This window comes from Ipomoea nil, unplaced genomic scaffold, assembly GCF_001879475.1.
Source record: "Ipomoea nil cultivar Tokyo-kokei standard unplaced genomic scaffold, Asagao_1.1 scaffold2036, whole genome shotgun sequence".
Taxonomy (NCBI): Eukaryota; Viridiplantae; Streptophyta; class Magnoliopsida; order Solanales; family Convolvulaceae; genus Ipomoea; species Ipomoea nil.
The window spans coordinates 6,179,836-6,206,460 of record NW_017618464.1 but is presented as its reverse complement, the minus strand read 5'-3'; the positions used below and the strand labels follow the sequence as shown (position 1 = coordinate 6,206,460).

General features: G+C 35.9%; 3 protein-coding genes and 1 non-coding gene across 6 annotated transcripts; all 4 read left to right on the top strand.

Annotated features, from left to right (window-relative positions):
• Positions 1 to 72, top strand: TRNAM-CAU. The gene has a single exon. It is a non-coding gene; the product is annotated as a tRNA-Met (tRNA).
• Positions 73 to 3,854: 3,782 nt separating this feature from the next.
• Positions 3,855 to 5,190, top strand: LOC109147909. Of its 2 annotated transcripts, none has more exons than XM_019295566.1 (2): positions 3,855 to 4,249; positions 4,974 to 5,190. In XM_019295566.1, the coding sequence occupies exon 1, from the start codon at positions 3,859 to 3,861 to the stop codon at positions 4,246 to 4,248; it is 390 nt and encodes a 129-aa protein (XP_019151111.1). In that variant the 5' UTR covers positions 3,855 to 3,858; the 3' UTR covers position 4,249; positions 4,974 to 5,190. The 2 variants fall into 2 exon arrangements, with proteins under 2 accessions (XP_019151111.1, XP_019151112.1); XM_019295567.1 differs by having other exon boundaries at positions 3,855 to 4,256; positions 4,948 to 5,190.
• Positions 5,191 to 11,626: 6,436 nt separating this feature from the next.
• LOC109148127 (pentatricopeptide repeat-containing protein At5g04810, chloroplastic) lies at positions 11,627 to 17,825 on the top strand. The gene is made up of 10 exons (XM_019295915.1): positions 11,627 to 12,571; positions 12,869 to 12,996; positions 13,325 to 13,465; positions 13,761 to 13,847; positions 14,039 to 14,192; positions 14,584 to 14,643; positions 14,813 to 15,241; positions 15,858 to 16,153; positions 16,427 to 16,556; positions 17,063 to 17,825. Exons 1-10 carry the CDS (start codon positions 11,681 to 11,683, stop codon positions 17,561 to 17,563), a joined length of 2,817 nt encoding a protein of 938 aa, XP_019151460.1. The 5' UTR covers positions 11,627 to 11,680; the 3' UTR covers positions 17,564 to 17,825.
• A 1,285-nt stretch (positions 17,826 to 19,110) lies between these two features.
• On the top strand, positions 19,111 to 22,585 carry LOC109148128 (protein SMAX1-LIKE 3-like). 2 transcript variants are annotated; one of them, XM_019295917.1, is made up of 3 exons: positions 19,111 to 20,497; positions 20,644 to 20,908; positions 21,138 to 22,585. In XM_019295917.1, the coding sequence occupies exons 1-3, from the start codon at positions 19,302 to 19,304 to the stop codon at positions 22,284 to 22,286; spliced, it is 2,610 nt and encodes an 869-aa protein (XP_019151462.1). In that variant the 5' UTR covers positions 19,111 to 19,301; the 3' UTR covers positions 22,287 to 22,585. The 2 variants fall into 2 exon arrangements, with proteins under 2 accessions (XP_019151462.1, XP_019151461.1); XM_019295916.1 differs by having other exon boundaries at positions 21,135 to 22,585.
• Positions 22,586 to 26,625: the final 4,040 nt, after the last annotated feature.

The window sequence follows — 26,625 nt, the reverse complement described above, 5'->3', positions numbered from 1 at the left end:
ATCAGAGTGGCGCAGCGGAAGCGTGGTGGGCCCATAACCCACAGGTCCCAGGATCAAAACCTGGCTCTGATAAAGTGGTTTTTGGTAGGCACGGGGTTTGATCTCTCACATCTTCATAATTATGTTTTTCCTAGCTGAAAGATGGAAAGACGAGAACAGTAAGCGGAGAAGAAATTTACCTCTTCTGCATTTTCATTTGTATTACTTTTTTTTTTTGTTAAATTATGTTGCAATAGTTTGGCTTAGGGTTTAAGGTTTTGACATTTTAAGTTTGTGTACATAATGCTGACTGGTTAAGTATTTTCTGCATTATATTGCAGTATAAGCATATATAGAGAATGGTTCTGCATGCATGTATATTGCTTGGATGTTATCTTTATGATGAGAAGCCTGTTTACTTAAATTCGAATTCATGTATTTCTATATTAGAATATGGGTTCCCATTGGTAGTCTTGTTATAATTTTGTAATTTTCAAGTTTAATTTGCTAGTTTTGTTTAGCCCTAATTTGAAAACTTTAGAGGATCTTTCGTAAATGACGAAGTGTAAGTGGCGTATCAGTTATCGTAAAAATATGTAGAAGAGTGAATAATGTTTTTTATTCGAGCATAATAGTAACTATTGTGTAGAATATATGCTTTAAAGTGAACTTTCCCAATTAACCACATGCAAAAATATATTTCGCTCATTGCATTATTGCTGAGATTTTTATAGAATATAAATGTAGTTTATTTAAGATAACCAGGATGTATACACAAGCCATGCAAATAGATTCTGTATAGTATTTGTGCGTAGAGTGTATTCCTTAACCATTTTTAAAATTTTTTTTTTTGGTTACAGAGGATTAGACTCATTGTCTAAGCATCTTGATGATTAGCAATGGTATACTACCTGTCACCAAATATGGATTATTGATACACTACTGGAAATTATGAAATTTCCAATCACCTGAAAGTGATCTTAAATCAAGTCGAAAGTTTTGTCCGACCACTTTTGATATTCGAAAAAATCTTTGTTGCTATTTCTGACCACTTTTTACTTTCGAATTGATTTAAGATTAATTTTAGGTGGTCGAAAATTCCATAATTTCCGTGATACGTGAATGCCAGCTATTACAAACCCCCCTCCTCTCCCCACCCCATTCAATTCCCCCTTCCAAGGATTACAGTCCCTATATTGATGGGATAATCTAAGCCAATATAATTGTAATCTTTATAATCTTTCTTTGACGTGGGAGGTGAATCCTTTGACGTTAGTTTTGAAATTATTTTGAGTCTCTGAACGTTAATTTTGAAATTATTTTTGTAACGTCTGGAGAAAATAAAGAATAAATTCTACATAAATCTAAACCAAATTATTCTAATGACATATATTAAGAAAATAAACAATGGTCATAATATAAGATAATCATAATAATGTGTAATCTAAAAATCTAAAAACATAATAAGTGTGAATGAAAGTTATACCACTGATTTATGTTCGTTTTTTCCGTTAATTTTTTTGTACATTATGCTATAAAGGTTGCACATTAAAATATTTTGGACAAACATACCCCTACCGTTATAACTTCCATTATCTTTCCTACTATTATTACCATGCACATGCATCCACAATATATTTTCTTATCTTCTTCATTAATAATAATATATACACATTAAATATTTGAGTTATATGTTAATTTTTTTTTTATTACAAAGGAAGGGGGATACCCATACAATTTATGCCTACAACGAGGCTCAAAACCTAAACCTTCCATATAGGGGAGCAATCCGATACCAGTGGACCACAAGCCACTTGGTGAGTTATATGTTAATTATTACATAAATATAAATATCAAATTTATAAAAATGATTTACATTATTATTATTATTTAGAATAATTTAAATATCTAAAATCTAAATAAATTTAAAATTTTAATATAATGTATTAATATTGGGCACCTATTTTTTACACATCGCGCATAAAAAATACTAGTCCATCTAATAAGTGTTAGCTTCCTTGTGAGTGTCATGAATGTCACAATGCAAATTCTAGGGTGGGTTGGGAAGATATAGAATTAGTGCAAAACACCATTAATGTTAGTATGTTATTACTTCCAAAAGCCTGAACCTTAACCTTAAGGGACCCCACACCCCTACCCGACAGAACATTTGAGAAGATGTAAATCATGGTAATCCTGAACATTAATGTTAGTATGTTATTACTCTTTTGTGTGTGTACTCCGGGTATATTGTATAATTACTTGGCCTGCAGGATTGGACCTACTAAATGGTCAAATTTAAATTTCTCACGTGTAGACATGTAGTAGTTAGATTAAAATATGCTTCTAGCAGCAAGAATGAGGTTCAATCCTTACCATAAATGTTATAGGTTTGAATTTCGAATGAAGTCCTTGTGCATAAAAGTATAAAATTTAATGTTCAGTCTCGAAACTATATTAATTCAATTTATTATTCATAGGCAAAAAATCTAAGTTATAAACAAAATGCTATTTTTTAATTGAGATTATTGCAATTCAAGGATAAACATGAATATAAACTTAATATATTCTGAGAAACAGTGGGCATAGATGAAACAATTGTTGTGCATGGTCATTTAGTAAGTACCAACATTAGTTTCAATGTTAGTTACTCTTTAATTTCTTTTAAAGCGGATCGAACAATTTTATTTGGACGGCTAAACTTACATACGTTTCAAACGGTCACACCTGAAATTCTGATGTGTCGTCGTCAGTTTTCTCTTGTGAGCGTTTTCTTAAACTATGTGATTTGCTAATATTATGGAAATTATTACCGGGATAAATATGCCTAGTTTAACAACTTAATTTTTCTAATTCACATGAGATACCATGCCATTAAGCAGCCAACAACTCGTGCATTCTATTCATTCCAATGAACAAACGTACAACTCATCGGCCTGGTCGGGCCAAATCCACCGCTGAAAATTATGGAATTTTCGACCACCTGAAAGTGATCATCTTATATCAAGTCGAAAACAAAAAGTGATCGAAAATAATAACAAAGGTGTTTCCGAATACCAAAAGTGGTCAGAACAAGACTTTCGACTTGATTTAAGATCATTTTCAGGTGATCGAAAATTCTATAATTTCCAGCCGTGATCACTGGTCTAGAGCAACCTTGAATTTAATTATCCTAAGATAAGATTTCAAAAACAATCCATTAAAATTAAACTATAACGTGTGATATGCACATGGTTGCAATAGGCGCTAGGCGTTAGTCGGGCGGTAGAGTAGCGCCTAACGCCTAGACGGCCAAGGCGGTCGCGTAGGCGGCTAACTGAAAAAATAGAAAACAGTGCACGTGTGTAGGTGCATATATGTCATATTATACATACATACATTCATACACACACACACACACACACACACACACACACACATATATATATATATATATATATATATATATATATGAATGAAAAAAATTAGCAAGGTCGAGTCGGCCGGGTTAACTAAGCTAACTCGACAGAAATTGACGAGTTAACTCGGCGTAATCGGCCGAGTTAGCCGCTAGGCGAGCACCTAGGCGGCCGGTCTCCTAGGCGGGAGCCTAAGGGGAAAATTGCCACGGTCTAGAGGCGCCGATTACTCTGTGCCTAGGCGGGATTTTTGCAACCCTGGATATGCATCACAACTTTTAACATTTATGAAATGAGATAGTTACTTGTAAAATGAATAGATAAGTGGGTAAAAAAATGTGACATTAATTATTACCATCTCAGTCGAGTCACCACCCCCTCCCCCACCCCACTACCCCCACCCCACTATAAATAGGCATTTGCCAGCTTCAACTCTTCTGATTATATTTTAGATTGCAGCAAATTAACTAAATTAAAAAGCATGGCTTCCCGGGACGTGTACACCATGAAAGAGTTCATGGAGATCATATCCATTCAAGAGCAGACCTGTTTCCAGAAATCGCGATACGAGCAGTCCCGGCGGCGGAAGGAGAAGGAGGCGGAGGTTGACGACGACGACGAGGAGCATCCTTTGGTTACTGAGATGTTCGGCGAGCTTTATTTCAGAGAGTCGCCTACTTCCACCCTGGAAGGCCTCTTCTCTCCTCCTCGCGCCGCCACGCCGGAACTCCCCGCCGCCGACCCCCTAGCGGAAGAGATGCCGTCCGAGGAGACGAAGGCGGCGAGTGACGACGACGGCGGCTCTGATGATGATCATGGAAATGGAAAGGACGACCAGACTCCAGAATTGGCTTCACCGCCTCCAAATTAATGTCGTATGTATGTATACACAAATATATATAATGTGAATATCAAATCTTTTTAGCTAGAATGCACATATGACTAACAATGTTGTTACGATATACATACCCTATTGCACCAGGTACTAGGTTGCCTGTATAGTTTGATGGTAATTTTTGATTTTCAGGACGACTAAACTTACATTGATGAAAATTATGGAATTTCCGACCACTTGAAAGTGATCTTAAATCAAGTCGAAAGTCTTGTTCCGACCACTTTTAGTATTCGGAAAAACCTTTGTTGTTATTTCCGACCACTTTTTGCTTTGGACTTGATTTAAGATCACTTTTAGGTGGTCGAAAATTCCATAATTTCCAGCAGTGTTATGTGTGTCGGCTGATAAACGACATTTTCCCAGTTCATATACTAATTTTGCAGTTAGGGAGTGTCGTAGAAATTTGTCTAATTTTCAAGCATTTGCACGTTAGTAGAACAGTAAATGGGTAGGCTCATACGTTAGCTCAGACTGCTCATTCGAACACTGATCTTTGTATTCTTACAACAAGTAATTGATTTGGTTTTTCTCAAAAAAAAAAAAAAAAAAAAAAATAAAAAACTTATGTGTGTATATTCTATTGCACCAAGTACTAGGTACTAGTTTGTCTGTATGTATTGTTTGATGGTACGTTGTGATTTTCAGGACCACTAAACGTATGATTTAACTTTACAGGTGAATTAATTTGTTTGTTTGCGTAGGGAAGAAATGGCATGGATGCAAATGGTGGGAGGCATTCATGAATGGATTATTGAAATAATTTATGTTTTATTGTTATTATTGTTAGTTGTTGTTGTCAGAAGGTTGCTGTATATGTATATTAGTATGGAGGAGTGGAGGACATTGTCAACCTCCCTCATGTTGTTCATTATTGTGGGTTATGCTGTTAATCTTTAATATAATGTTTCTTTTCTTTTATTTTTTTATTTTTACTTAATTAATCACTGCCCTTTCAATTATTTTGTGGTTTGATGGGATCACTGTTATTTTATAAAAAATAACCAGTTTCATATTTTCACAATCTAATGAAACACAAAGAGTCAATAACTTTCCACATAGAAGATGTTACTACATGTCATCTGAGCACTAAGTGTTTGGCATTCAAATAGTATTTTGTTGGACTAAAAATGTAAATGGACGGAAAAGCATTTTACAACTGCACTTTCGTGCATTCGAGCAATATTCTATTTACTCTACTTTATATTCTTTGTTATTAATTTTTTTTATTTTATACCGATGTGGAATGTTTGAATTGATTTAAGTGACAACTTTTATTTATTTTTCCAATAAAAGTAAAGTGTGTAATAAGAATATCCGACACAATATACAAGTTCCAATGAGACTTGACTATATTACTCTCATATCACGAGATATGTAACTAATGATGCATTGATAACATAGACTAATTATACCTAGCACGTTCAGTTCCTTATTTTGAATGAAACTAACTAAGACTTGACTAGATTAACCTCATCATATCATGAATACGAATACAAATGTCGTATGGAAAAACGTCATTTTACACGATATATGCTGATTGTATTAAAGTAAAAATAACCATTATATCATAAACAATAACTCTTCAACTAAACATGTTTATATATTACATATCTGATCTTAATTTTAACTAAACACAGAAATCTAACATTACAAAGAATCTAATAATCTCAACAATTTGACATTCCCTAAAGTAATCTGACATTGCATTAACCAAATGATCCCTAAAAGTGAATAACTACAAATTACAGTAATGTGCTGTTGTGACATATTTTGAAATGTATTGTTTGAACGTAACGTAATTACCAGATTAAAAACAATTAATTGCTGAAATTTGGGCTATATAATGTAATTTAGTAAGAATTTATTATGCTGATGTATTGATGTATGTTCATACCATATATAGATGTGTCTCCAAAAGGAAATTAAAATGCATAATTAACATCACCCAAATGGGGGAACCCAACTTCCATTTAATGGCTGCATCAATGCATCATTTTTATTTTTATTTTATTTTTGGAAAAATATCAAAATGGTCACTTAATTGTAACAAAATAGTTAATTAATTACTAATTACGCCTTTAAATTGAAAGAAAGAAAGAAAGAAAAAGAACTTCAATAAGAACATCTAAACCAGCAAAAGATCTGATGAGTACAATTATGCCCTATATTATCTATTTAATTAGGTTTTCGGTAATGTGATGTTGAATGAGCTAAAATATATCTTAACAACCATCTCATATCATCATATAACTTAACAAGTAATCTCATGCTAAATATAACTCAATAAGCAATCTCATGCTATCATATAACTTAATAAGCAATCTCATGTTATCATATAACTCAATAAACAATCTCATGCTATCATATAACTCAATAAGCAATCTCATGCTATCATATAACTCAATAAACAATCTCATATTCGCATGCTATCATATAACTCAATAAGCAATCACATGCTATCATACTACTTCTCATACATTCATGTAATACATGCAACTCTTATAATCATGCAATAAGATGAACATGATGCTTTAATATAAGTATAGATAGATATACAAATACACTCCTTCTTTGGCAACAAGGAACACTTGTTAAATCGAGGTTTCTTAGAGTCACAATGATTCGCTTTTCTTTACTTTCTTTAGAGCCATGTTGACTCGCTTTCTTTACTTATACTCGTGGCGAGGTAGGAACTTCACCATAATGTGAATGGACCTATCTAGGCTCGGCATCTAGCCGGCCTAATACTCATCTCACCAACAGAACCACTCTCTTGGTTCTTTTTCTCAAACTCTGTGGAATCAGGTATCGTACTTGTCAGTGTGCACACCCCCTAACCGGGATTCCAAGCTCGGTGGGTAGTATCCTACTTAGTAACTCGGGAATATCGATCTTGTTACTTCACATCGGATCGCAATGTCCGTTTCTTTCTTTACTTTCTCTTTTCTTTCGAAAGGACAAAGTCCTAACGGGCCTCCAAAACCTCGGATTACTCACACTAAATACATATAGATATAACTTATGCATTTCAATCTTATGCAAACTTATGGACATAGCTTTTCAATAGCTTTTTTTTTCTCACAATTTGGAAATCAAATATCATGCAACTTCTCAATGCAACTAGATAATGATTTTCCCAAAATAGATATAGGTTTTGAAAGAATACTTAGGCTTACTTAGAGCCACTAATGCACTTTAGTTCATGATATGCTAAGCATTCTCTTTACTATATATAAGACAATATCTCAATTTCTCTTTGATTATAAGTCAAACAATTGTTATACTACTTCATGCTCATCACTTTAATACTTAGCAAAACTTCTTGGCAACACATAGCAAACATTGATCATGCTCTTTAAACTCAAAATGTACTTCATGAACTTATTTATAGTAAATAGAAGGCAAGCTTGTACATGCTACAATCTCATTTTCTTGGCAAAACTTCTCAAATTCTCACAATGGATACTTAGGCATGCTAATCAAGCAAACTTTGGCAAATAATGATCGTACTTCTTAATCTAACAATCAAATAATTGTCATGCTTCTCAAACAAATAGCCAAGACCAAATACTTCACATTTTCATTCTCTGCAAATGTTCCCAAACAACTTCTATAGCATGAAACATCACAAATTCTATTGCAAATTACTCATTTCTACTCCAAATCCAATGAAATCAAATTCTACTCGTGCGTCGTAACGATCCCGAGTATCCGAGCCTCAAGAGCCTGCGAGTCTCGGCCCGAAATGACACGTAGCTGAGCCACAAGGGCCCAGCCACTACACAGATATAGCCTGGCGGAGCTTGCGGCGGGACTTCTCAAGCCCCGCCACTTGGCCTCAGCTAAGCAGCGGCGTAGGGACACGGCTCATGCCATGAGCCGTGCCTCCACGGGGCTGGCCAACGATCCTTGCCCAGGACCATTGGCTGGCTCCGTGACTCCATCTGGTGCACACTGTCTGTGTACCAGTGGGGTCCTTCTTCATCTGCAATGCAATTTCAAGCAATCTAACACTCTTAGATCCTCAACAACACATCATAGATCAACAATAGATCACTTAATAGCTCAAACACATCAATAATCTAGCATTTCAACACGTTTTCAATAACAAACTTGACTTCACAGAGTATGTAGAGAGGTGGGAGTCCATGGGTTATAACTTAACTTCTTCTTGTTCTTTGTTTGGATCTCTTCTTCCTCCCAACTTAGCTAGCACTTCCTTCACCACCTAAACTCCCCAAACAAACCGCACAACAAAGCATGAGAAAGAAAACTTAGAGATTGGGAGCAAACGAGTGGAAAACTAGAAAGAGAAATGAGGGAATGGATGAGAATGGTGCTTGAAAAACATACTGTGTTGTTCTTCTTCTACTTGGCAAACAAAGGCTTGAGTGAGGCAAAGAAAGAGATCAGGAAATCATCAATCGAATAGTGAAGCTTATATAGGGTGCAAAACCCTAGGTTGATGCTCAATGATTGGTGGAGGGCGAAAGAGTAAATTAGCTTGGTTTCTAAAAGTTCAGAGAAGGTTTTGAGAAAGCTTATGGTTCACCTTGCATCATGGACCATAGTCTAGAATCATAGTTTAAATATTTTCTAGACAACCACTTAGTTTAGGTTCCTCAGATTTTCCGATTTCACTTAGATTGACTTTTGGATCAAAAACTTGGTATGCGATGTACTCTAAAATTTAGGATTTTAGATTTAAAATAAGTCCCGATGTTGAATTTATTTAAAAGTGGCTCAAAATAATTTATTCAAACACCGATTTTATAACAAAAATTTTGTAAGGTGAAAAATGACTATTTTGAATTTTCTCAAAATCGAATTTATAAAATTAAATTTTGGGTTCTCAGATCACATGTTGTTCCTACCATGGTCGCCCTACTGTCCAGAGGAGTTGTTCTCGACGTAACATGCAACATTTACTATGTGAGTGCGTTTATGTTGCTAAGGTTTGGAATGACCTTCTTAATTTTCCGTTGTTTGACTCTACGGGTAACCTCGCATCTTGGCTGGCAGGGATGTTATCAAGTGAGAATATTTCTCTATTTCTGCAGTGCGTGGCGAGGTGCTGGTGTATATGGAGGAGGCGCAATGAATTGGCCGGTTTGGAATTCTAAAACTTGGCATGCGTTGACTGTGAAGATTGAGGCTGCACATTTAGTATCTGATTGGCAGGTAATTATGACTGAACTCTCCACACCAATCAATCCTATCCCCTTCGCCTCCTATGCATACTGTTCCGGAGGGTGTGATGAAAATTTTTGTTGATGCAGCGATCTTTCTGGAGTCTGATTATGGCTATTATGGTGTGGTTGTCTTAGACTGCCATGGGGGTTTTATTGCTGCTAAGAATGGGTCCTTTAGGTGTTTGAATGATGTTTACCTTGGTGAATCCATGGCTGTAAAAGAGGCATTATCTTGGGCATGCAAAAGATAGGCAATTGTCTAAAATCGTGGTTTTTTCGGATTGTCAAATGGTGTGCAAATCTATCAATAACTCAATAGTGGATCGAGTGCGGGTTGTGTGCGTGCTGAATGATATAAAAGTTTTACAAAGACACTTTGAATCAGTGTCTTTCAAGTATATTCCTATATCAGTGAATAAGGCTGCTCATACTTTAGCACGGGTTGAAAGTTCGCAAACTGGTCACTCTAGTTGGCTTATTTCTATTCCCGATTGTATTCAACATTTGATTTAATATTATTCAGTATTTTGGTTTTCAAAAAAAAAATAAATAAATAAATAAAATCATCATCTTTACCTCTTCCTAATTAATCCATATACTTATTAATAAAAGCAAATCATCCTCTTCATCAACTTTCCCGCTCAAACTTTTCTTAATATTAATTAATTAATTTATTGGTAAAAGAATTAATCACGGCTGGAAATAATGAAATTTCCGACCACCTAAAAGTGACCTTATATCAAGTCGAAAGTAAAAAGTGGTTGAAAATAGCAACAAAGGTTTTTCTGGATACCAAAAGTGGTCGGAACAAGACTTTTGACTTGATTTAAGATCATTTTCAGGTGGTCGGAAATTCCATAATTTCCAGCAGTGAATAAAGCTTTATTGGTAACAAGATGTTATATGAAAATTAACTAATATCTATTAATTGGTAATATATAATAAAAAAGATTTCCGTGCATTGCATGCACATCGCACGGATAAATTGACAATTATTTGCTCAAATTCAAGCAAGGATAACATCAGAAAACGTAATCGATATAACCCATTTCATCAACTGCACTATATAATATTCATTGTTATAATTTATATTTGTATATCGATCCAAATATTCTTAAAGTATTATAACAAATCTATTCCGTGCAACGTCCGTGTGAAAATACTAGTATTTATAAATAAATGTTCAACGAATTGAATAAAAATGGATGTATGTATTGCCTTGATGGCCACCAAAAAATAAAGAAGAAAATGAATATTTTCGATGCTAAGATGTCTCTTCATCATTGCTTGTTGAATGCGAAGGATTATTCTTTGACTTTAAAGTACTTTTCTATCGTAAATTGGATATGGGCCGGGACTTCCACCATCATTTGATTCCAAATGCTTTTGGATCTCATATTTAGCAGGTTAACAATATGTTTGCGCTGATTGGGATGCCATGCATATATTTATTATTATTATTATTATTGTTATTATTATTATTATCCTACTAAGCATTTGACCTTCTCCATGGATGTCATGTTTTCCTAATTTTATTTCCTGACATGTCAGTTACTGCATTTATAAATAATTTTTTAAAATTTATTTTAATAATTTCAAATAAAATAATTATTTTGAAAGCCATGGTCCGGCCAGCCATGGATGGTTTTTTTTTTTTTTTTTTTTTTTAAATTTATAATTTCAAATTAATATTTTATTTGAAATTATTAAAATAAAATTTAAAAAAATTATTTTTAAATACAGTAACCGACACGTCAAAAATTAAAATAAGAAAAACATGACATCCAGGAAGAGAGTCAAATGCTTAGTTGGATAATAAAATATAAAATAAAATATAAAATAAAATATAAACATGACATACCAATTGACGCAAACATGTTGTTAACCTACTAAAAATACTCATTACTCTTGTTTTTGGATTCGATAACTTAATTGCTATCTCCTTTGTATCTTTTCCCAATTTTTTTTTATTTCTAAAACTTGAGGCTATTTTATATGGAGTAGTAGTTCTAGTACTCTAGTAGATGTTGAAGAAGGCAATATGAGGCAAACCCGTAAATGTATTAAAGCGCAGGGGCTGAAGTTGTATTATTAGTAAAAACCAGGTTCAAAACTGAAAATTGAAAATTTAGGCGAAACCATATCAACTGAATAATCCAGGCACCATGGCTAGTGTTGATGAAGTTAGAGGAGCGGAGTAGAGTGGAGTGATATCAATGGATATTTTCTCCCTATCTTCCACCGCACATTACTCACAACCTTCTCAACTGCCACACTTCTCAGCCGCCATCCTCCCCGGAAAAAGCCTAACCACCACCACCTCCGCCCCCATTCTCTCCCTGAACCTCCCTCCGGACTCCCCTCACAATTCCCGTTCAATCGCTTCTTCATCCTCCACCAGGCCGCGCCGCCCCGCCAATCAGAAGGACTCTAAATTCCCAAAAAACCCCCTTAAGAATCTCATTAATTCCACTCCACCCCCTCCCACTATCCCCTCTCCTTCGCCTCCTCCACCGCAGCCTCAGAGCCTGACAAGCAAGCTCTGGTTGTCCAGTAAACTCAACCCACCCCCGCCGCCGCCTCAGCCAGCAGTTCTAGAGGAAGGTGAAAATGATGTTTTGGAGAATTCAGAAAGTTCGGGGTCGGAAGAAATGGAGCCCAGAGTTGAAATTAGGGAGCAAGGAAAGATCTTTGTGGGGAATCTGCCACTGTGGATCAAGAAAAATGAGGTTGCGGAGTTCTTTCGGCAGTTTGGGCCTATCAAAAATGTAATTTTGATAAAAGGTCACCATGAAACTGACAGAAATATGGGGTTTGGATTTGTGATATATGGAGGGCCCATGGCTGAGAAGGCGGCATTGAAGGCGGTGGAGTTCGATGGGATTGAGTTTCATGGGAGGGTGTTGACTGTCAAGTTGGACGATGGAAGGAGATTGAAAGCCAAAAGAGAGGAGAGAAAGAGGTGGGTGGAAGGGAAAGATGAGGATGAGTATAGGTCCAAGTGGCATGAAGAGAGAGAGGGTTCCAGAAGGGAGTTCAGGAAGGTTTTAGAATCACAGCCAGATAATTGGCAAGCAGTTGTACAAGCTTTTGAGAGAATCAAAAAGGTATTCTGCTCCTTTATATTATTTATCTGCTAGCTTTACTTGGTCATCTGGAAATTGAACATGCCAAATGCTTATAAGAAAGAATAAAGAAGAATCAATTGATAACTACTTCTTAATATGAGGCATAGTGCATTTCAGTATATTATGTTGCTGTGCTTTTGCAAGGGGAAGAATTGATCTCGGGGTCCTTTAACTGGTTTGTAGTTAATGGAACAGTAGTGAATTTTGGTTCTCGGGAATTGTTGATCATATGATTTTGGGTCATTTTAATTGTATAAATGATTGTACTCTCTGTAGCCATCCAGGAAGGAGTTTGGTTTGATGGTGAACTATTATGCTAGGCGTGGGGACATGCATCGTGCAAGGGAAACCTTTGAGAAGATGCGTGCTAGGGGAATAGAGCCAACATCTCATGTATATACCAAGTTAGTTCCACTGATATACTGTGGCTACAGTTAATATACTATCCCTACTTCCAAAAATGTTACTAAGCCGGTACTTGACTGAGTTCATAGACTAATGTTGAATACATGCTCATGTAACTATGTAAGCATTCTTCGACCATTTTTTCATGTGGAGCAATACCCAGAGCATGTTTCTAATTTACATAATCACATTGAACTCAATGTTTGTTCTTCTAGACATTTGACAATTATGCAACTTCCATAGCCATGAAATGATAGCTAGATATATGTAGTGTTAAATACTTGTGTTATATGTGTTCCAACATAAAGTGTAACCCCTTTTTTGCAGCCTGGTTCATGCTTATGCAGTGGGTAGAGACATGGAAGAAGCACTTAGTTGTGCGAGAAAAATGAAAGATGAAGGACTCGAAATGAGTTTGGTGACTTACAGTATTATTGTCAGTGGATTTGCTAAATTGGGCAATGTTGAGTAAGTAATTCCCACACTTTAAAGTGTCATACACAACCTTTTATCATTGCACAATTTAGAACTTTCAGTTGCATGTCCTGTAAGGTGTTAAGTTGCTATGTTAATTCTCTTAGATTTTCTAATCTATTTACTCAATGACCTAGAATGATGTCGGGTTGTCCTACTAGAAGCATCTGATTTTCTATTCCTCCAACACCACATTTCTTACCTTTGAACTAATTTGTGAGATACTTTTTTTTTTTTTTTTGGAAAACCAACCATCTTCTCTGATGTTTCATTATCCTGTTCATGGAAGAGCTGCAGAGCGGTGGTTTCAAGAGGCTAAAGAAAAGCATATGACTTTAAATGCTATCATATATGGAAGCATAATCTATGCTAATTGGTACGCTATCCTTCATTTGAGGTTTCTTTTATAAGTTTATTTATTTTCCAAATGGTAAATTTCCTTATCCCTGGATCTGTTGCATTAATAAGATCATTTTGATAATTGTTGGCCTTTGCAAAAGTAACTATGCTGCTTTTCTTTTTCTGTTGGAATTTATTTATTGTTATAATTTTTTTGTGAAAATACAGCCAAACAGGTAATATGGATCGAGCTGAAGAGTTGGTCAGAGAGATGGAAGAAGATGGTATTGATGCTCCAATTGATATATATCACACAATGATGGATGGTTATACAATGAGTGGAAATGCGGAAAAATGTCTTGTTGTGTTTGATAGACTTAAGGTATGAATGCCTTTAGCAGAACCATGCAGAATCGATGCTGAATCTTGAAATTGTTTTGTCTGTTTTTGACCTGATTTTTGTTTTCATAAAACACTTTGTAATTCCTACCAAACTCAACTAAATATTACGGAGTAATTTCAATCTAATTGGTTTGGGGCACATATAATCCAGTTTTGAATTCATTGTATGTAGAGTCCATTTCTTAGAGTTGTGATAAATTGTATGTTGGCAATCAACTCAGTGACCCACCACAACTTTACTCTCGGCTTGGAACTTTCTATGTTCAGAGCTTCTTAGGCAGATTATCTGTGATTCCTACTATGGAGTTAAAAATGTCCTGTCAATGGCATATAAATTGTTCTGAGCTTATAATTTGTAATTTTTTCTATAGGAATGTGGCTTTACACCATCAGTAATCAGTTATGGATGTCTCATTAATCTGTATACGAAGGTACTTTTCCCCTATTTCCCATTAATTTTATGTAAAATTGTCTTGTTCATTTTTATCATTATTCAATATCCAGATATACAATTTTTTGTTAATAACTAGATTTTTTGGTTTAGGTTGTGCTTCTTCTTTTTTTTTTTTTTTTTAAAAATTTCCATGTTAACCATTGCAGTTAGGAAAGGCTTCTAAAGCTTTGGAAGTCTGCGAAATGATGAAATTGGCAGGAATAAGACATAACATGAAGACTTATTCTATGTTGATCAATGGATTCATAAATTTGAAGGATTGGGCGAATGCTTTTGCCATTTTTGAAGATGTGATAGAGGATGGCTTAAAACCAGATCTCGTGCTTTACAATAACATCATTAGAGCCTTCTGTGGAATGGGCAACATGGACCGTGCCATTTGTATAGTTGATGAAATGATAAGGCAGAGGCTTAAGCCTAGTTCAAGGACGTATCTGCCCATCATTCATGCTTTTGCAAAAACTGGAGAAGTAAATAGAGCCCTCTGTACTTTGGACATGATGAGGAGGAGTGGATGCATACCAACTGTGCACATGTTTAATGCTTTAATTCTTGGGCTAGTTGAAAAGCGCCAGGTAAAGAAAAAATTTCAGTATAGATCCTATGTTTCCATGGATAGAGCGTAAAAAACTGGTTTTTATATTTCTGTGTCTATCAACAAAGGGCACTAAGCATGGCATCTATAGCTGCATAAACATGTGCCTGATGTACGTTAACTTTACTGAAATTACATATTTCTTTTTGGTTAGACCATGGGGTGTCCTGAGCAGACCCTAACTGTAAGAGGCACCTTTAAGCCCGTACCATACTCAGACTAATCCCCATTTGCACCGGGCCAGCCCAAATAAGGGGCAAAGTGCTGGCCAGATTGGTTTTTCCATACGAGAGGGGGTTTGAACTCCCGACCCCTCTTAAGGGATGAGAGTGCACAGCCACTCACGCCAACCAAGCTGGTTACTGAAATAACATAGTTTAACCATTATCTACATGTTTGCATTCTACCAAGTTACCTGGAATAATGCATTTGTGCACGTTAGAGTCTTCAAAGTGGGGTCAATTTAATATCTGCAAGCATTCAGAGTTTCTTGAGGCAAACAATGGTAGATGTTTGAAGCAAATGCCTTGTACTTGCATTGAACCAGTCTTTTGTTTGTTTGTTTTTTTTCCTCGTTTCTGTCATACTCAACACAGATGGAGAAGGCTGTTGATATTTTGGACGAGATGTTGGTAGCTGGAATTAGTCCTACTGAACACACATATACAACCATTATGCATGGTTATGCATCGCTAGGTGATATTGGGAAAGCTTTTCAATATTTCACAAAACTTAAAGCCGAGGGACTGGAGGTTGATGTATATACATACGAGGCGTTGCTCAAGGCTTGTTGCAAATCAGGGAGGATGCAAAGTGCTTTAGCAGTGACGAAAGAAATGAACGCTCAGAACATTCCCAGGAACACCTTTGTATACAACATATTAGTCGATGGGTAAGGACTAAGGAGTATATTACTTATCATTGGTACTAATTTCTCCATATTTATGTATAATAGAGCTATCTAACAAGGCCAGTATTTTGATGAGTCATGGGATACCAAAAAGAAAAAAAATAAGACGTTTTGGCCATTCAAGAATAAATTAGGAACAGAAAAAGAGCAAAACATCCTCTATTCTGATTCACTTTCTTTCATGATTTGCTTATTATCCCTATTGTGGTTGCTTCCTCAGTTCTGTTTTTTTTTTTTTTTTTTTTTTAAATGAAGATGGGCCCGAAGAGGTGATGTTTGGGAAGCTGCTGACCTTATGCAACAAATGAGAGAAGAAGGGGTTCAGCCGGATATTCATACATATACATCTTTCATAAATGCTTGTTGCAAAGCCGGAGACATGCAGGTATTTTAGTACTTATGTAGGACTTTAATTTCATATATATATATTTTTGTCAGACCATGAGGTGTCCTGAACAGGCCCTAACTGTAGGAGGTACCTTTAAGCCCGTACCATATTCAGACTAATCCCCATTTGCATCGGCCTGGCCCAATTAAGGGGCAAGTGCTGGCCAGATTGGTTTTTCCATACGAGAGGGGGTTCGAACTCCCGACCTCTCTTAAGGGATGATGGTGCACGGCCACTCACGCCAACCAAGCTAGTTTCAATTTCATATATATTAACCATCAAAATAATCACTTTTAGCGTCATCTTAATCCTCACTTTGGTCTACCCTTTCGATTATTCTCCTAGCATTTTTTAGGCATTTCTAATGCAATCCTTTATTCCTTTATTGAGTGGTTACAATCATCATTGGCATATTCTCCTTAGCTTCTGTTAGAGCACCTAAAATGGTGGTAATTCTTTCAAGTGATAGAATGTTTGAATCAGCATTGGCATATCATTTTCAGAGAGCACTGAAAACAATAGAAGAAATGAAAGTAGTAGGAGTGCAACCTAATGTAAAGACATATACAACACTCATACACGGTTGGGCACGGGCGTCTCTCCCGGAGAAGGCTTTGAAATGTTTCGAAGAAATGAAGCAAGCTGGACTAAAGCCCGACAAAGCTGTATACCATTGTTTAATGACGTCTTTGATATCAAGAGCTGCTGTGGCTGAAGATTACGTTTTAACAGGGATCCAAAGCATTAGTAAAGAGATGGTCGAGTCTGGAATGACAGTCGATATGGGCACTGCCGTCTATTGGTCCAAGTGCTTACGCAAGATCGAGAGGGCTGGTGGCAGTATAACCGAGGCCCTTCAGAAGACGTTCCCTCCCGATTGGAATGCACATAAAACTCATATTTCAAGTACTGATATCAATAACAACGAGGAAGGGTTAGACAACTGTGAATACGACTATGACACTTTCTATGATACCGATAATGATGGAAACCCTTCTGACTGATTATTAGTAGGCAATGTATGTATAATTTCATTTATTTGATTTCATTTCTTGGAAAATTTTCTCTGATCAACTAGTACAGAGGAAGGGCCCTTCTTTTGTGATTCCATGATGCTATGTACTTGACCTTTGTAACTCTGATTCTGTTTGTGAGTTGAAGTGGCAGGGAGACAAAGGTAAAGACAACTTATAATGGAGACATGACATAAATCATAATCATAATCATGTACAGACATTTACTTCACCTGAAATTGTTTTGGTTTAATTTTGTTGCTGGCAGGCAGTCTCTTTTGATGGAAGTTGTCCTGTTTGAGATCAATTCTGTGGGTAGTGTTTTTCTCCATTTTTTTTATGTGCCATTAAGATTAAAAAATAGAAATTAAAGAAATGAGGGAAAATGACATGCTTTAGTCCACATTGTAAGATGGACTTTAGTCCAAAACGACATCGTTTTAAAGTATATGCTCAAACATATTGACTATATTACAATATAGTATCTGCTCAAACATACTTTCTCAATCTAGTGAAGCACAAAGAGTCAATGTCCCTACACTGAGATTCGAACCTGAGACCTCTCATTTGAAGGTCCACAGCTATGTCGCTCGACTAAAAGACATTTGGCAACCATGGTCCACATAACACTATGGATCATGGTCCACGGTATAACAACCGTTGATGTACAGGCTGGGCCTGATAACAGAACTTACAGTGGGCTAAAAGCAATGAGCTGGATGGGCTTTAGCACAAACATCCTTAAAATAGGTGCTTTTCTCAATCCAAACAATGCTTTAATCCCCTTTGTTGTAGAGAGAGATTTATGATGAGAAGCTTGAACCACAAAAAAAAAACATACACAGTTTCCAATTCCTTCAAACAGACAGCCAGTCCTCCCTCTCTTTTCAGATCTCTCCTTTCTCTTTTCCTTCACTTTTCTCTTTTTACCAAAGCTTTGATAGAGATATATCTCTATTGCACACAATACCAATTCCATTCTCCAATCACCATCCAAAAGCTGCCTATTCATCATTCCTAATTTATAATAAATCTAGCCATAAAACATAAAGCACCTAGCCATGATGTTTTCTTGTTATGCTGTATTTTTTTTTTTTTTTTTTTTTTTTAGGTTATTCTCCTATAATAACCCAACCACATAGAAAACCTCAAATTCGGTAAATTATTATATCATGTATCAGAGCTCACCTTGTATTTTGAACCTTAGTTAATTAATCCAAAATGACATTCAGATTATGTATTTGTCTGTAGTTAGGACCTGTCACAGACACACACTATTTTAAGTGCAATACAAAATTTTTAGATTAAGGTCTACAGGTGGACCCTATACATGGTATAACAATGGCAAATTATCCTTCACCTACCTTTAATTTAATTATCCCCTTATGAGAGCCAAAAAGATAGACAATTTAGCTTTGCCTCACATGCTTTCCACTTTCTCATGCTAAGCCAACAACTACAAGGAAGGCACAACCTTCCCCACCCCCACCCCCCACCCCCACCCCTACCCCATCTCCTATTAATTCCCTTCACTACCACACCACAAACCCATAATCTGAACTCATCACTAGTCTCTTTCTTGAAATTCCCTATGAAATTCAAGAATCATCCTAAACCCCTCCTTCTCATCATCATCAACATCTGGTCTCTTTCTTGAAACACCACACTAGATCAGTTCTTGATTCTTGAAACCAAAAGAGAGAATTGAAACTCAGAATTAATATATAAGATGAGGACTGGTGGCTATACCTTCCAGCAGTCACTAACACATGAATCTGCAGGCATTGTGAGGCAGGCAATGAGCTTAGCTAGAAGGAGAGGCCACTCCCATGTCACTCCTCTCCATGTAGCTAGTGCAATGCTGGCTTCTTCTTCTGGGCTGTTCAGAAGAGCTTGCCTCCATTCCCACTCTCACCCTCTCCAGTGCAAAGCTCTTGAGCTGTGCTTTAATGTCGCCCTCAACCGCCTCCCAACTTCCTCTTCCAACCCCATTCTAGGCCCCCATTCCCACCTCCCTTCCCTCTCCAACGCCCTCGTGGCCGCCTTTAAGCGTGCTCAGGCTCATCAGAGAAGAGGGTCAATAGAGAATCAGCAGCAGCCTATTCTAGCCTTGAAGGTGGAGGTTGAGCAGCTAGTAATATCCATTCTTGATGACCCCAGTGTGAGTAGAGTGATGAGGGAAGCCGGGTTTTCGAGTAGCCAGGTGAAAACCAATGTGGAGCAAGCTGTTTCCTTGGAGGTTTGTTCCAGTAAGGAAGCTGGGGCAAAACCATTAGTCCTAGGAAACAACAATAATGTTTCTCAGTTAAGGTTGCCATCATTTAGCAAAACATCATCCTATGATCGCCCTAGTCAAGCAGTGATCAGGGATGATGATGTGATGGGTGTTTTGGAGGCTCTTATGAGCAAGAAGAGGAAAAACAGTGTGATTGTTGGGGAGTGTTTGGCCACAGCTGAAGGGGTAGTTAGGGGAGTGATAGAAAAGATCAACAAAGGTGAAGTCCCTGGGGAGGACATGAGGCATGTGCAGTTCATTAGTGTTCCACTTTTGACCCTGAGGAATGTGTCAAGAGATGAGTTTGAGGTGAAGCTTGGGGAGCTTAGAACCTTAGTGAAAAGCTACATAAGCAGAGGTGTTGTTTTGTACTTGGGTGATCTTAAATGGGTTTCTGAGTTTTGGTCAAAATATGCAGACCAAAGCTCCCACTACTACTCTCCTGTGGAGCACATGATAATGGAGCTTAGCAGACTTTTATGTGGTGGTGGAATAGGGGAAAATAATGGCAGGCTTTGGCTTATGGGAATTGCCACTTTTCAAACTTATATCAAGTGCAAAACTGGTCACCCTTCTCTCGAAACTCTTTGGTCTCTTCATCCACTCACAATCCCAGTTGGCACCTTGGCTCTTAGCCTCAAGCTTGAGAGGTATAGTATGCTCTCTTCTTGATTAAATCATGCATTATTTTGTATTCTGTCAGGTTGGAGTGTGGGACCATGGGACCTGGGTCATGAGATGTTAATAAGAGTCTTTAATTGTATTTACACTTTTTTTGGTTTACTTATTTGTTCAGTGATCTGAATGGTCAATTTGGAAGCAAGGCAGCAGTACAAGAAGGATCAAGCTGGGCACTTAGCAGACAACATCATAATAGTAGTGTTGAGAAACATCTGACTTGCTGTGCAGATTGCTTGGCAAACTTCAACAAGGATGCTAGAAACCTAGCCAGCCACACTCCTGTTGTTAAGACTGAGCCAACCACCACCACCACAAGCTTGCCTTCATGGCTCCAAAAGTGCAAAGAAGAAGAGACCACAAGACAAACCACCAATGATCAAGTAAGTTCAAGAACATATTCTATCTCAGTTAAAAGTTTAAACTGATGATTACATATTTATATTTTATATATTATATGCTCAATAGTGAGTATCAATAACGGTACATGTTGGGCTATGACTTAGAGAGTTGTGTCCAGCATCCTGCCATTGAAACTAAGAAAATAAAGTATATTTCTGGCTTAGTGGTAAGCGTTTGATCTGACAGTATATTTCTTATTCTTTTTAGCAGGAATGTGATAAGATTAGTGATCTGTGCAAGAAGTGGAACTCAATCTGCAGCTCAATTCACAAGCAGCATACACTTTTTCCTGAGAAAACTTTGAGCTTCTCTTCACCATCTCCTTGCTCCTCAGCTTCAATATCTTCAAATGATCAAAGAAGCTCCAAGTTACACCAAAGCCTTCTAAGTTGGCCAGTCATCTTTGAATCAAACCAATCACCTAAAGAACACCAATTCTTTGCATCTGAAAATGAAGCTGCAGTAGAGGGTACAAATAGCATGATCCCAGATACCAAGCCAGACCTATTATCCAACCCGAATTCGAGTCCTAATTCTGCTTCCTCTAGTGAAGCGAGTGGGAATCATCATCATCTTTCCATGGAGTGTTTGAACAGGTTCAATGAGGTCAATTCAGAGAACATGAATATTCTTTGCAGAGCTTTGGAGAAGAAAGTTCCATGGCAGAAGGATAGCATAATCCCGGAAATAGTTAGCACAGTCCTTCAGTGTAGGTCGGGAATGGCGAAGAAAGGGAATAATAATAGAGCCAGAGAAAAGAAAGAGACATGGATGTCCTTCTTGGGAGTTGATTCTGAAGGGAAAGAGAGGATTGCAAGGGAGCTGGCTAGAGTTGTGTTTGGTTCCGAGGATAATTTTGTCCCCATCGGGATTAGTAGCTTATCCTCGTCGGCGACGAGGGCCGACTCCGCCGAGGAAGAAGTGGTGAGCAAGAAAAGGGCGAGAGATGAGCAAGGAAGAAGCTATCTTGAGCGGTTCATGGACGCGGTTCGAGAAAACCCTAGCCGGGTTTTCTTCATGGAGGATCTTGATCAAGCCGATTACCATTCCCAAAAGGGAATCAAGAAACTCATTGAAAGCGGGAGCTTTACGCCGCCGCACGACGGCGGCGGCGAGGTGGTGGGAATGAAGGACGCCATTGTCATTTTCAGCTGCGAAAGCTCCGGCTCGAGAGCCCCCTCTCCTCCTCCTTCCCCGCCAAAACACATTCAAGAAAACAAAGATCAAGAAAAGCCATGTTGGGATCTTAACGTTGCAAGTGAAGATCATAGTGACGAACGTTGTTCAACTCCGAACAATAATGCTGGGATTTTGGAAGCTGTGGATAAACAAATCCTGTTTAAAATTCAAGTCTTGTGAGAGCACGAAATCACAAATCCTGTCGGGTCGGATGTGAAACTAGCACTCAGAAAATTATGTAGAATTTTCCTTTTTTTGTTTATTTTCAGTCTTTTTTTTTTCTTTGTTTGTAATTTTATGTTTAAATTTCAAAAAAAGAAATGGGGGAAAGGGGTAAAGTTAAGATTATCTGACAGGTCCCATAGATTTTAGGTGGAGTTGAAGTAGAATGAAATGAAATGTACATTTGACGTACACTTGTTTGTTCTTGTTGTGTTTTACGGTCAATAATTTTAATATATTTTATGGTTTTAAGCTGTAATCTCTCTTTGCTAATTGCTATAAATATAATTAAGAAAGATTTTGTGAGAACGAAAATGGAGTTAATTAATTAATGGGAATAAAAAGTTGGCCAGAATTGAAGGTGCTGGCCGGATAAGCATGCATGCAAACACAGACAAAAATGAAAACGATGGATCAACAGGTTCATGCACGTCAAAGGATGCCCCTTTTTGTATTCTCCTCATCAAACTCATTTGTCTGTCTAAGTGTGGGGGTGGGGAGAGGGGAGTTTGCATGATTTGCATGGCGAAGGAATCAATAATTCAAGGAAAAATTGAATTAATAATGTTTTACAGGAATTAAAAAAAAAAAAAAAATCGTTGGTATAGTTGTTAACATGTTTAATGTTTTACAAGAATTAAATCCTTAGGAGATTCAAGTTTCGCATATATGATTATAGGAACAAAACAGGATTGTTGATAGTTTAGTCATTAATCTATCGATTGTTCGATATAATCACGTATTGCAAGTTTTTGACAACCTACGAATGAGCGTGAACATATTTTTACTGAAAATTTTCTTGGTGTTTCTTGTCCAAATTAAAAATTATAGTGGCTAGCTAGTTTCTTTTTCTCTTTAATTTCGATATCCGCTCCATTAGAGCGAAAAAGATTAACATTAACTCTAAAAACAGAGAAAATAATAAATATTTTGACACTTTTATATGTGTATCGTGTTAAAGAGTTCTCATCTAAATCAAATATTATATTCAAATGATAAGTGAATCGGCTCAAATCGAAAAGGTTAAACAACTTCTATAAAGAGTACGGTCAAACTAAGGATATTATGATCACGAAATTAACAGTTACATTAATTTAGCTGGGGATTTCCCAAATGAGGAGAATACACCTGACCCTATACGAAAAACATATATTTCAACGTAACTCTCAAACTCATAAAATTGATGTTTTGAAATTGACATATATAAACATGAATATGTATGTGTGCCTTAGTTAATGTAAATCGCATGCATGTGTTAAACTCTACATATCTAAAAACTTAGAAGACTAAATCTGGCCAAGTTAGTACCCATGATTTATGTATGTATTTCTACACTTATTGAGTTATACATTGGGCTACAAATAGTTTACTATCATTTTTCTCAGATAAAATTACCATTACATAGTTAAACTACCATTGACTTTTAAAAAAAAAAACTTATAAACTATTATTTAAAAAATAATTGAATATAATTATAATTTTAACATTGAGTACTAATATTAGAATTTAATTTTGTGCACCAAACATAAAAATGACTTGTCTTATGTATAAAATGTTAAATAGACATAAAGATACTGCTATATATATATATATATATATATATATATATATATATATATATATATTAAATTTCTCAACCGCAATGAGAATTTCCATCCCGCCACAAAAAAATAAAGTACCGAGTATCATTTAAAAAATATAAACTCAAAGTTTGGCCGGCATATAATATAAAATATGATATTATACAAATGTGGATTGGCATTTTCCTTTCTAGATTGGCATTTTCCTTTCTAGAAGATGAGATTCTATCCTATCCGACACTAAAAACATCTCATGTATAGAATGTTAAATAGACTTTAAAGATATACCTCTATTAAATTCTTCAATAACAATGAGAATTTCTATCCCGCCATGAAAAATAAAGTATCAATTCAAGTATCATTTTTTTTTTATGAACTCAAAACTTGGATGGCGTATAATATAAAATACGATATTCATTACTTAAGAGTTAGTCCAAGAAAAAGCTCCTTTCTAGAGAAAAATTAGTTTGAAATCTCTTGAAAAAGAGATAATGGAATGTGCTTTTGATTATTTATAGTATTTCTTTCCTCCCTTTTGTTTTATTTCCTTTTTCACTATAGGTTTTTTTTTTTTTTTTTTTTTTTTTTTTTTGAATGCTTTCACTATAGGTTAATTTGCTTTATTTATATGAAATAAAAGCAAGTATAAACCTAGAGAGACCAACTCACAAGACCAAATTAAAGAACGAATCTGATCTTTGAATTGAACCATCATAAACAAGTTGTTACTAACTTTAGAATCACAAAAGCAAATAAAGTGTTTAGCCAAAGGCATTGGGATTGGCGCCGCTAGCTAATCCAACTAAGGAATATTTTTACATAAACTTGCCAAGCTTAATCCCCTTTTTAGTATTATATTATATTGCTATTAAAATTTTAGGTAAAGAGAGATCATATCGATCAAGTTTAAAGTTGCATTGTGACATGCATATCATCAGCATTCTTTATACAGTGTTTTCGATCTAGTCAATTAAATTTTTGAAGAAATAATTATTCTTTTTTTTTTTAACCAAGAAATAATTATTCTAGAAAATTTGTTGATTGAAAAAATTAGTTAAAAATTTGGTGTTATATTAAAAATTATTATGACCAAATACTTACTACTACGTTAAATATTATAACTAGTAATTAAACCTACACTCATACTAATTGTAAAGATCAAAATTTTATTACTGCGCAAAAAAAATATACCTAGTAGTAAAAGTATAAATTTATTTTTTTATATTTGTATAAAAATCAACGCAACATTTTGATACTGAATGTGGACTTAGCGCTCTAGACATGCCAATAGAAATATAAAAATTAAATTATTTAAAAAATTATTTCAAACATTTGTTTTGTCTAAACTTTTCAATATACCATTATTGTCAAACAACGGAACAAAGTGGGATAAACGGATAAAGGACAAAAATACACCTCCTTAATTAGCTACTAGAAACAATGAATCAGGTTCCCCTAACTTTCCTATTCTACAAAAATTATATTTCTAGTTAATCCAAACTTTTACAAATCAGCAGACGTCAACGAATTTTTGTGTATGGAGTAGACTTAAATCTCCAGGCTAACTATTCGACTATATATCTCACTTTTAAAGGTGGCTATAATTCAACAAGGAAATTAGTGTGTCCGACAGTGAAAACTCTGAGTTACACCAAAAATAAAAAAAACTTTTACAAATCAAAGCACATATAAAACATATATGGCTAATAACTATATTTTTGTACACATTTTACATGCACTTTTCCCCATATTTAATCCCATTTTCAAGCCCCAAAATGTAGATATCATGTCAAAAGAGCTCTTATTTGCTTTGTTTGTGAATTTAGGTGTAATATCTCTCACTAAAGCAAAAAAAAAAAAAAAAGTATTTTCATGCATTTTGGAGGGCATTGCAGTCAAATTGAGCATTTTGGATGCATATGGAGTCCAAGGGAGCCAATGAGAAGCTAAGGAGATGGTTAAGATACTTCCAAATTAAGGAGCCAAAGAGTGATGCCTTCAATGGTCTTTATCACTTAGACAAATATAAGCAAAAAGTGAAACAAATGAGCAATAAGTTGAAATTCTCACACATATTGATCACTGTTCAGTATTTGGATCATATCTCAACCTAGGAATGTCCAAATGAAGTGCTTCTTGTGCCATTGGAAAGAAAATGTGAAGGGCTACAACTTTCAATGAAGATCACAATAGTCCAATTCTAACGATAAAGGGGTCAAAATTGACCTAAAAGTCGAAGTTGCATTGTAGAGTCGTTGGATCCAGATGTGGGAATTATGCATTGTTTTACGCACGGAAGTGCCACCATCCGTGCGCTGACCTTTGTACAACTATTTAAGCTGGTTTTCATAGATTCATACGCGGTTTTGGACCCCAACTCAACCCTAAGCGGTTGAGGTTGTTTCCTTTCATTTTTCTATCATCCTTCTAAGGTAGAATAAGCTTAGATTTTTATTTCTTTACATATTTGCAGCTTGTATTGAAGGTTCTACTCTTGGATTTCAAGATTCTATCTTCCATTGTCAATAGAGAAGTTCTTTTTTTCTTTTATCTATTTTTTTCAATATTTATGTTTATTACTTGTGCTTTTGCTATGTTTATTTTTGATATATATGAGTAGTTAGTTTGTGGGCTTAGATTAATAAGGTTGTATTGCATATCTTGATACTATATATGTGATTATTGCATAAATGGTAAAACTTGAATATAGGGTTCAT

Excerpts from the sequence above, each read along its gene's own strand:
- LOC109148128 (XM_019295916.1), top strand. The coding sequence starts at position 19,302 with ATGAGGACTGGTGGCTATACCTTCCAGCAGTCACTAACACATGAATCT. Across the intron at positions 20,498-20,643 it reads CTTAGCCTCAAGCTTGAGAG|TGATCTGAATGGTCAATTTG; the intron begins GTATAGTATGCT and ends TTATTTGTTCAG. Across the intron at positions 20,909-21,134 it reads GACAAACCACCAATGATCAA|CAGGAATGTGATAAGATTAG; the intron begins GTAAGTTCAAGA and ends TATTCTTTTTAG.
- LOC109148127 (XM_019295915.1), top strand. The coding sequence starts at position 11,681 with ATGGATATTTTCTCCCTATCTTCCACCGCACATTACTCACAACCTTCT. Across the intron at positions 13,466-13,760 it reads GCTAAATTGGGCAATGTTGA|AGCTGCAGAGCGGTGGTTTC; the intron begins GTAAGTAATTCC and ends TGTTCATGGAAG. Across the intron at positions 15,242-15,857 it reads GGCTAGTTGAAAAGCGCCAG|ATGGAGAAGGCTGTTGATAT; the intron begins GTAAAGAAAAAA and ends TACTCAACACAG.
- LOC109147909 (XM_019295566.1), top strand. The coding sequence starts at position 3,859 with ATGGCTTCCCGGGACGTGTACACCATGAAAGAGTTCATGGAGATCATA.